Source organism: Agelaius tricolor, unplaced genomic scaffold (assembly GCF_023055355.1).
Source record: "Agelaius tricolor isolate 1412-34295 unplaced genomic scaffold, bAgeTri1.0.p SCAF_27, whole genome shotgun sequence".
NCBI classification, from domain to species: domain Eukaryota; kingdom Metazoa; phylum Chordata; class Aves; order Passeriformes; family Icteridae; genus Agelaius; species Agelaius tricolor.
Genome location: NW_027269287.1, coordinates 463,459 through 474,651, shown reverse-complemented (window position 1 = coordinate 474,651; position 11,193 = coordinate 463,459). Strand labels below are relative to the sequence as shown.

The 11,193-nt window shown below is 43.2% G+C and overlaps 1 protein-coding gene across 2 annotated transcripts; it reads right to left on the bottom strand.

Annotated features, from left to right (window-relative positions):
• Positions 1-225: 225 nt before the first annotated feature.
• STARD4 (StAR related lipid transfer domain containing 4) lies at positions 226-9,699 on the bottom strand. 2 transcript variants are annotated; one of them, XM_071448607.1, is made up of 5 exons: positions 9,447-9,699; positions 7,543-7,592; positions 5,681-5,807; positions 4,400-4,514; positions 226-3,822 (listed from the first exon to the last, which is right to left on the bottom strand). In XM_071448607.1, the coding sequence occupies exons 1-5, from the start codon at positions 9,549-9,551 to the stop codon at positions 3,596-3,598; spliced, it is 624 nt and encodes a 207-aa protein (XP_071304708.1). In that variant the 5' UTR covers positions 9,552-9,699; the 3' UTR covers positions 226-3,595. The 2 variants fall into 2 exon arrangements, with proteins under 2 accessions (XP_071304708.1, XP_071304709.1); XM_071448608.1 differs by lacking the exons at positions 7,543-7,592; positions 9,447-9,699 and adding an exon at positions 5,166-5,298.
• Positions 9,700-11,193: the final 1,494 nt, after the last annotated feature.

Here is an 11,193-nt window from a genome sequence, read left to right as displayed (position 1 = left end):
AAATCCTGCTTGTACAGCTTTCAAGACATTTCAGTTAGGCATTTTCCTCAGTCTAAATCAAGTTTCTAAGTGAAGGCAGGCCTTATGGGTTTTAGATTTAAGGAGACAAACTGGTATCATTAGAGATCACCATGCAGCTGAAGATGAACCACATCATCAGACATAACTCCCCAAAAATGCTACATATGGCTGCACAAGTATTTAAGAAACTACATCACGAGCCTGTTGGAATCCATTATTTATTCTGCATTTGCACTCAAAATACAAATACAATTGCTTAAATGCTGAACACAGTAAGTTAAACCCACTGTTAAAACAGACTTTCACAGGCACAACTTGAGTGGTTTCTCTAGAATTAGGGATTTTTTTACAACAGTGAACCTCCTAGGTTAAACAATCAGGCCACATCGTCATGTTCTGGCTACTTACAATTACTGGAGGAATTATATATGCTGTGTTTTATAAGTTCATCATGTTTCACATTTATAAATTAATCAAATTTGAGATCAGGGCCTGTGCACAGAATATCTCTCTGAAGTACTAGTGCACTTCCCAGCCAGATTTGGTAGAGTACTTTGCCTCTAAATGTAGGCTAACCCCAGCCCTGCGTCTTCTGCACATCACAGGCAAGGTTTAATGCTGGAGGTTTTAGATGAGGAACAGAACCCAAACATGAAAATTGTCTTATCTTCAGTCATGTTTCCCACACACATACAAAGCACCTAGTTAAAGTGCCAAAGCATAAAGTGCCACATTGCCCAAATCTCTAAAAAGTAAGTTTTAAAAAAAAATTATTAGCCATATAAAAATAATTTTGATGTGTCTATATACATGCTATTTGTCTAGCAAAGCCAGATTTCTACTACTCCTGGGCAATTTGTTCAGAAGCCACTTCTGGACAACTATATTCCTAAATGATAGAAATCTATACTAACCACTTACTTTGTCTCCCATTTCTTCTGCATAAGCAAAACATAGGTTCCTGCACTTTGTCCTTGCCACTGCTTTCCTGTTTTAACCCTCTTCGCTCCACCTAGATTGTCCAGTAAATCAGGAGGAGAATACAAGAGTAGGAGAAGAGGCTCTGATATTGTGGCTTTCTTGGTTCTGATGTATTCTGGTTAAAGAACAGTTCTTCTTCCCTCTCCATCTATAGCTATATAAAAATAATATAAATTTCAGGTTCAAATACATTTGAAATCGAACATCTTTTTTCTAGTTCTGTATTAATCAGTAGCTGAAATTTTTATTAGAAGTATCAATATACAAAAATACGCTAGCAATTTTCTTATCTTAGCTCAAGTTCTTTCTTCAGCCGCTCTGTGCTTCACCAACTTGTCTCTACTGAAAGCAGAAAAAGCCATTTCACTGGATACTAAATATGGATAGATACTGTATATGTGTCAGAGCCACTAAAATGGGTGTTTGGAACAATTACTTTTCTGTGCCTGGTGTTGTACAAACATCCTCCTGTAAGTGTCTTGTGCTCCTTGTGACCCACTTCTCCAGCACTGAAGTGCCTCTATGCAGATTTAAACTGGGCAATATTTTTCTCAATGTACATCTGTATCACAACCCCTCCATTAGTCACTCCCAGCAGCTCTAAAAAGAGAAGACATGAATATGCAGATTCACTGCACATGTAATCTTTGTAACTGGGAAGAAAAAATAGGATACACTTCAAACAGTTTCCTCTACAATCATGTCATCATTCATGGAGCAGCACTGCCAGAGATTTCATAATTGCCTCTGTACCAGTACTAGAAAGGAGAGGATTCTGGCAGCAATTCCTCGGTGTCCTTGGCAGTGGAAGATCACCTTGTGAGCTTGCAGTACTTTGGCAGACACAAGGAAGGTAGAAAAAAAATGGGAAGACTAATTGAGGGGTTTAAAGGGAAATGCAGAATACACAAAACCTAAAAAGGAGTTAACATTTTCTGCCCATAAAGACCCAAAGGCTGTTTCATGCATTGTTTTTAACAGTCTTAAATAGTACTAAATACCTTAAAACATGAAGCAGGTTGAAGAAGCCCTCACTATTTTTGGTATTATGATTTTGCTACCTCTCTGATTGAGCAATGAGAAAGGAAAGTCCTCACTGTTCAGAGTTCAGTTACAGTGGCTGCTGTCAAAAAAGCCAATATTACTGGGGACTTTCATCTGAATTTTTGGTTTTTTTGAGAGTCCATTACCCCTCCCTGGATTATATGTATACAACTCCACAATATCAGGGATCCAAGATACCTTCCCAAACTCCTACACAGCTAAACTTGCAACTGTGAGCACTGGCAAAACATGGGGATAACTACAATGTCTGAGCAAATGACCAACATCAAAGGCTTAACATCAGATTTTAAAGAGAATTCATGTTCCTAGCAGGGAGGGAGTTATTTTTTAAATGCTGCTGCTATGTATCTGTCAGAATCACAGATTCAGATTGCTGAATATCCTTGAAATCTGCATCTTAAAAAAAGACCCTGTATCCTTCAGCAGTTCTCAGCAATTCTGCAGCTTGAGCTTTGGCCTTCAGTTGCTCATGCTTTAAGATCTTAATTTATTGCAAAAATCAATCTAGGGGAAGTAACACAGAGCACTCCACAGCACCAGAACACTGGCAAGTCTGTGCTGTTGTGGCTACAGCAACACCTATCCCTGAAGCAAGTGAGTGGCTCTTTCTGCTGCTTTTGTAATTCCAGGGTTTGCAGTTAAAGAAACATACACAGAAAGAAACCCCCCCAGAAACCCAACCAAATGAAATCCCTACACACACTATTACATGCAACTTTAAATAAAAAACTCCTTAGAAGTAGAGGGTGTCACTGAAGATCCATTGGAGGTTTGCTATTTTGACAATTGTGTGATTAAAAGTCCAACAAAAAGCCTATGGAAAGATACTTGATGACCTAAATGAGCTTTGGATCAGCTGTAAGGGCATTTCCTTATGTACTGAAACTGTTATATAAAACAGCAAATAAGTTACAGTTACAACATCAAAGAAATGCCAAAAATGAACACTTATTTTTGCTCTCAAGTACAAATAGCTTTCTTATGAATAGTATAATTTAACAACTTAGCTACATAATATCCATATGATAAATCAAAGCAAATTTTAAAAACAAATTACAGATGGAGCTGAACAAACTTTAAAAAATAAATTAAAATTTAGTTAAATATAAATATATATATATTACAAAATTACATCTTCAATGAGATGCTGCCTGTACAGCAACCTGCACCATCAAAATCCTGAGCACCTGGCTTCCAAAACTCTCCAAAACTGGAGAGAGCTGAGCTCACACTGCATTTTTCAAGCCCACACACACATCTTGCGCTTTCTACTGAGGAAGCTGGCAGTTTAGAGATTCAGGCTATTCTCACAAAGATGCACAGTGCTGAGCAGCAAAAAGCATCTTGCACTGTGCACTGGGAATGTATGCCAATGATCACATCAGGAAGCACTTGCTAAAGTTATTTGGAACAAAGGTTCAGGTGTCATTCAGGAAGAGTGTTACCTCAATTTAGTAGGTAACCTATGCTAAGCTAAACAACATAATCTGATTGCAAAGAATGCGCTGACTTTTAAATCACTGTTTGTCTACGCTTTGAGTGCCTTTTTGAGGTCAGAGTAGAAATTGGCCAGGGTGCTAGACATGGCAGTGTCTACTGCAGACTGTGGCAGCATCCCTCGCAGTTCAGTCTGGATATAGCCTGTCAAAAGACTGTGGCCAGGAGAGTCCTTGAGAGGGACACAAAACCAACCGCAAGGGTGATTGAATCCACGGACAAAGTTTGGTGTCACCTCTCCATAGTCCAGGCTTATACCTATCAAGGAAAATAAAACAAACCAAAAAAAGGGAAATTAATTTGAAAGAGATTGAAAAAAAAAAATTAATGCACAGTAAATTTGTCATATATAAGCTTCTGGTTGGGGAATTTAGTAGTAGTGACAGCCACACTATGAGTTTCCAGGTATTTTCATGCATGGAATTTGCTGTTCATCCAAACTCTATGACAGGAAAGCATGATAAGCAAAAAATCAAATGTTAAAAGAGGACATTCCTCCCATTTACATGAAGCTAGTTGTTACTCATCCCACTTTGCTCTAAGACCCAAGTTGAAGGACTCAACTTGTCTCTAACACTCCTGCCCCACAGCTGACATAAGTGAAGCCTGGCAGAAAGGAATGGTTCATGAGTAATCCAGTAACTTGTACACTTCTTTATATACGTAAAATTAAAGTTAAAACACCTTTAAATTTGTTAAAAAACACCTTGAATTTACTTGTTGAAGACCATCTTAGACCATTTTTGGAATGTTTACTACTACTAAATCTGAGTCAAATCTTAAGCCAAGCAACTGTTGTAAAATAAGAATTTAGCAGAGGCAGGTGGTGGCTTACCACATGTTAGAAGCCCATCTTCATAGCTTGTAGTGTAAGAGAAATCAACAAACTCCCTTGGTGCTATGATGTTCCAGAGCTGGCCAGCAGTTGTATAGCGCATCACACAGCAGTTCTTGTGACGTGACAGAATTATAAGGGGAAAAAAAATATATAACTTAGGATAATGAATACAGGGAAAGGTAATGCTTGCAGGGAGCTAACGTTTTTCACAAAGTTCATAGCCTCTGTCAACTGCACTGCAAATTCAATGAGGTCTGAATGGCTGTGCCATTCTCAACCTAAAATCTGGAAGTTTTAAGGACTTGTGGTCTACAACTGAGAGTTGTGGAAGCAGAGAGTATCTGGCACCATAAATATTTAAAGATCTAAAGCTAGAGAACTTTGGCATGCCTGATAACTGAAAGCCACGTGGCTCTTCTGTCACCAAAGAGCACTTGGGAAGTCAAAAAGGACCATGAACAAGCTTCAAGAGGAATCTCTTTGTACTAAGATACTCTATCTAATACTTTTAATCCACAAGTGAAAAATAAAATGGAATGTGAACAATTCTTCAAAATAGGCTTTCTTATTATATTATAAATTAGAGTCTGTATAAATTTTATATAGACAAAATACCTTGTCATACAAATCTTCTTTCAGAGACAGAGCAAATGACAACCCTTGTTCAAGCCAGGTGTCCAGATGAGGGTTTTGAATTCATTCTGAATGTCTGCATTAACCAAAGGAAGGCTACTAGCTGTTCTGTAATCAGCTTCAAACCTACCTTTTTTTTATCAAGTCCTGACCCTCAGTATGAACTATTTTGTGTCTCAGCACAAAGCCATGCTACACAAGTCAGCCTGCAGGAAGAGGGGGAGGTTGCAGCTTCCATACATCTGGACTAATACTATTGTCTGCTGTGGAACGGAAGAAAGCAAGCTGTATGAAATGGCTTTGGCATACACAGTATCACACTGTAGCCCTCTGTATGTGAATTTTATCAGAGGCTACCAGACCTCCCAGGTCCAAGAGAATTGTGACTGACTCCTTTATTTTTAGCATTAATGGAAAGATGCACTTCATGCTTCAGAATAGGACTGTGCTGCCAGAGGGCCTGATCTATGGTCACACAGAGCATGTACGCACAATGCTGCTCATGCATGCAAACAAGAAGGCTGAGAAAGGTTCTGATCTTTCAGGTTAGAATTGCTCTGCTCTACATGAATGTTAAAGCCATGAATGTTAAATGAATGCATTCATCAATACACATCTCCTTCAAGAATCTAAACAAGTCTTCACCTCTTCAAATGTTTCCAGGATGTCCATTGAAGTCATTAGGCTGTCCCAGTCTAGCCTGTAAGGTCCAGGGCGAATATGATCCACTATTCTGTTAGTAACATCTTCCACCACTCCTTGAGCTTTGTAGCTAGAAAAATGTGTTTACATTTAGTAAGAAATTCTTTATGTTACATTAACTTTCAACAGTACACTTACATTAACACCTTGGTACCAGGAAGTATGGTCTGTGCACAATTACATCAGAGAAACAGTACAGGAAAACACCTATGGGTGCATCTGTTCTTCTCTGCAAGAAATTTGTTTCTGAAAATACTACCTTTTTTATACAGTTAGTATTTTATAAATGGCAAATTCCTTCCTTGGATAAAAATTATCCTGTTTATTTCTCTAACAACTGTAACAATTTATCATTTTACTCCTCTTGCTCGGCTAGCAACAGAGTTCACCATAGGTAAGTAAACCTAAGGTAAAAAGGAGATCACGAATATAACAGGAAAAACATTTTTCATAAAGCAGAAGTAACAGGATGTTGGAGATTGAAATGCTATGGTTTATGGCTTGAACTGTTTTATGAAGGACTTTTGCCCATTATAGCAAAACTGTGTAACCAAAGCTGCACAGAAGCTCCCTCAATGGGCCTCCTGACTGAGGCTCTGGACTGCAAATTGATTTGAGATAAGATAAAGTGACTCAGGTCTGGGCTGGGGTATAAAAATACTTTCACAGGATTAAACCCAGCACCTTTGGGGTGGAGGCCACAGCCCCAGGCTTATCTGCTGTCAGGCTGGAAGAGACCCTCACACCAAAAGAGGACGAAGAAGAGGTTTTGGGTCTATGGTTAAAAAGCCTCTGCTCAGAGGCAGTGAAAGCCCAACACCAGCTCAGCTGTGGGACCTCTTCACCCTGGCAAAGCCACATCTAAGGGACATCCATCCACATGAGGGACAGCAGAGGGGCTATCATGGCCCAATAAAGGGCCCTCCCAAAGGGGTCCCCAGATCCCGCACCAAAGCTGCATGTGATGCAAAATGACAGATCCAGAGTCATGCAAGGGACAGTGTCAAACTTGCCCCCCTCAGGGGAGGCCACCTGGGCATTCCCACCTGTCCAAACCTGTATTAATCCTTGGGATTCTATACTTTTGGATGGGGGACCCTCACCACCAAGACTAGACTGAGGGGAGCAATGAGACATCACTGGGACCCACAGAGGGGTAACATGTTTCTACTTAAGCTGTCATGCTCCCTGTCCCCCCAAATACACTCCCCTTTTTCTACTTCTCTTTTTTTTTTTTCTTCCTTTTTCTTTGCCTCTTTTACTACTAAATAAAATGTATCAATTTTTCAGTATCAACACCTAGCCTTGTTTGGTTTTAATCAAGTCTTGGGAATATTCGAATGGTTTTGGGTTCATTCTGCTTTATTCACAGAGAGTTCCCATTACTCCTCTGTGATTAGACCAGATCATAACACAGGAGTAGAACCAAGCTAATGAGAACCAAACTAATGAGTCCAAGGACTGACTGAGTTGTCACCCAGTGACCCTTCAGGACTATGAACCCAGGCTTGATTCTGAGCTTTACAGGACATAATTTCTGGACAGATGCTGTTGCCACTTCAGCTAATGGGAGTCCTGTGGTGTGTTCCACAGACTTCACTGTTGTTCTAGACACCATGCAATGCTAAAGTATCAAACTGAAAAACTACAAAGGAATCATACAGCCACAATAGGTAACCCATTTAGCTTCCCATCTGTAGGATCAGTGTAGCTGAGGGCTATAGAATTCACAGCCTTAATCTCTAAATTCTACAGAACACATCTGTGGAACATTAAAAACGTATCTCTTGTGCTGGAAAACTTACAGATATCCACTGAATTCCTCTGATGGTTTACGCCACACAGTTGCATCTTTCTGAAAGAAAATATAAGATACAGTATTAATTGTCACTTGGATACAATTGCAAGAAGTCCACAAAATGTTTCAATTTCCTTGAAGAAAAGCAGACAACTTTATAATTTTCCATGGTTCACCTGGGCACCACTGCACAATTTTCTTCAGATTTTTCAGATATCTTTTACTTGTAATTTTCTATTATTTCAAAAAAATCAGAAAATTGGCTTTTTCAGAGTGAAACACTAGAAGTCTGTGCAGAAATAGGGTTTGGTAGGCCAAGTCAGTTTACTGTGAAAACACATAGAATAATGGAACAACATTAGCAGGGAAAGCCTTCCAATTGCAAGGCCACTGGAAAGCCAACAGCCAGATGTTGCTCAGACAGGAAGACCCCACTACTCCTGCTTGCACTCCTGTAACACAAGTTACAGAAGCGTGCATGAGGTGCAGGTGCAGACAAGAAAGTTCAATTACCTTTCTCTCCTAGATGCCTGACTAGAAGATTCTTGCAAGCAGTAGTCTACTTATTTTAAAGTTACCCAGAGAAAATAGAGAAACCAGTATCTTCTGATTTTTACATAACTATGACATGGAACCTCTGCACAAAGTGTCCAAATTTTGGTGTTGAAAAGAGTACCATATGGCACCACTTTCTTTGGAATCATGATTATATAAGCACAAAAGACCAAATGTCCTAAAGAACAGTACTGCTAAGTACTACATCCAGAATCATTTAAGGTATTTTGGGGCACAACACATCTCCTTGTGGTAGGTAAAGCTTGAGTTTCTTTTACATGGCACAACATCAAAATGGAAAGAAGGGAGGGAGGAAAGAAAGGAAAGAGGAAGGAAAGGCTGGAGAAAGGGGTAAAATCTGAGGATTTGGAACATAAGGATGCAGGTAACTTTTTAAAGGAATTCAGTAGTACTTAATTTAACAACACATTTAGTAGAGTAGAGATGGTATAGGTGTATTGCAAGAGTGAAAGGCTTGGATGCTCCATTCCTCCCTCTCCAGACAGCAAATTTATTAATTCTGCTAATAATAAGTTACATTTGGATCAGTTGCCTCTGTCTTATCAGTGTCTGCTCATGATGGAAGAAAAAATAAAAGCACTACTCAAATCACTGTAATAAAAAGACAAAGACAGAAATTTACCACACTAGCCCTACCATATTGCTACACTTCTACTTTCTGTGGAGGACAGAACCAAAAAGTATTCACCCAGCCTAGGACTGGTGCACAAGTAAAGGCTATTTAGCTTGCTGAAGCACAACTCAAAAAACCCAGGCAGCTCAAAAGAAGAGGATGGCAAACTGCTTGGAGAGAGCAGGAATTGTATTCCCTTTCAGGGAAGGAAACTTAGGATAACGTGCGGTCTCTAAACAACAGAAAAGTGAAACAGTAGGAGAGGAAGCCTTGAGAATTATTTCTTAAGAAGGAAGGAATTTTCGCTTTTCTAAGAGGGAGACAGCTGAAGAATGATCAACTATCTATTGACAAGAGATTCCAGATGCCTGCGTCTGCTTTGCTGGAAGTACACGTCAGCCTCTTGCAACACTATTAATGCTAACTACTTCACATTTTCTTGCAAGTCAAGCCTATAATCCTACACAGGTTCTTCCGTGAGATACACCCCTGCAAATGGGTAGAAGAAATGACAGACTATGCCTGAGAACAGGAAAAACACATCCTGCCATCTAAAGATATTCTAGAGGGATGGTTTCACAGCTTCTGTCAGTTTCAAGTCCTGCAGGGCGCGGCCAAGTGCTTCTCAGCCGTGTGGCACGCACAGCAGCGGGCTCTTTCTGCCGCACCGGTGACCCACAGCTTCCTGTGGAGCAGAACGGGGAAGCGGCCAGAGCACTCACGGTTTTCTTCGCCACCCGCCACTCGCTGTCTCCGATGCTGTGATACCGAACCAGCGTGTTCCGCAGCTTCGAGGCCAGGGGCACGGGATTGGACCGGGGATCCATCTGCTTCCCTCCTGCGCGAAGATGCCTAATCACACAGACACAGAGCAGAACAAGGCACGGAGTCAGGGATGCCAGCAACAGCGCGGATCTTCCAAACCCGAACGGAGGATGCGGGAAACACCGCCGCGCGCACACTCGCACATCTCCCAGCTTGGTTCGGGTGGCAGAGAGCGGCTGCCAGGAGCGCAGGCCGAGGGTCAGGGGCGCAGGCCGAGGGCCAGCAGCCGCCACCTCAGCACCAGCCCCGTCCCGGGATCCGGCGGGAACGCGGGACAGGCGCGCTCCCCTCACGGACGCGCCGCCGCCCCGGTTCCGCGCTCACCCGCGCCCCGCCCAACAGCGCGCGATACCGACAACCAATCAGAACGCGACCGCCCCGCCGGCGCAGCCAATGGTGGCGCTGTCCGCCGGGCGCGGGGGTGGGGGAGACCGCCCCTTCGCGTCACGCGACCTCCCGATGTGTGGCGAGCATGACGTCATGAGGCAGGGCCGGAGCTTCGGGCTGGATTGGGAATGGCGGGGGTGGTGTGAGGGAGGGTGGGGGAGTGGGATTGCGCTCGGCCCCGGCAGCTGCGGGGACAGCGCCAGGGCTGCTCTGCTCACGCGTGTGTGGCAGTGCCGCTTTGTACCGATCTCAGACAGTCACAGAATAGGCTGAATTGAAAGGGACGCATCAGGATCATTGCGTCCCAACTCCTGTCCTGCACAGGACGCTTCAAGAGTCACAGAGTGCCCGAGAGCATTGTCCGAACGTTTCTTGCACTCGGTCAGGCTGGTACAGTGACCACTGCCCTGAGGAGTCTGTTCCAGTGCCCAAACACCCTCTGGAGCAAGAACCTTTACCTGATACCGAGACTAAACCTGCCCTGACACAACTTCAAGCCATTCCCTTCTTGTCACTGTGCGCCCCAGAGAAGAGATCAGGGTCTGCCCCTCCTCTTCCCCTTCCAAGGAGAAAGTTTCAGACCCCAGTGAGGTCTCCCCTCAGTCTCCTCCAGGCTAAACAGACCAAGGGCCCTCAGCCACTCCTCACAAGGCTTCTCCTCAAGGCCCTTCACCAGCTCTGTGTCCCTTCTTTGGACACTCTCTAGTAACTTTAGATCATTTTTACACTGTGGTCTCCCAAACTGCCCCCAGCACTGGAGGTGAGGCCACCCCAGCCCAGAGCAGAGTGGGACAATCCCCTTCCTTGCCCAGCTGGTGATGCTGGGCCTGATGCCCCCAGGACAGGGATGTCCCTCCTGGCTGCCAGAGCACTGTTGCCTCATTTTCAGCTTGCCATGTACCAGGATCTCCAGGTCCCTCTCTGTGGTGCTGCTCTCCAGCCTCTCATTCCCCAGTCTTTCCATACATCCAGGGTTGCCCCATCCCAGGTGCAGAGTCCAGCACGTTTCCTTGTTGAACTGCACACGGTGATTGCCCAGCCCTTTGATTCATCGAGGTCTCTGCAGGGCCTCCCTGCCTTTGAGGGAGTCAACAGCTCTTCCCTGTCTTGTATCATCTGCAGATTTGCTGAGTCTCCCTTCCAGTCCTGCCTGCAGGTTGTTTATGAAGATGTTAAAGAGCACAGGGCCAAGGATGGAGCCCTGCAGAACCCTGCTAGTGACAGGTTACCAGTCAGATGTCACCCCCAGTGACTGTA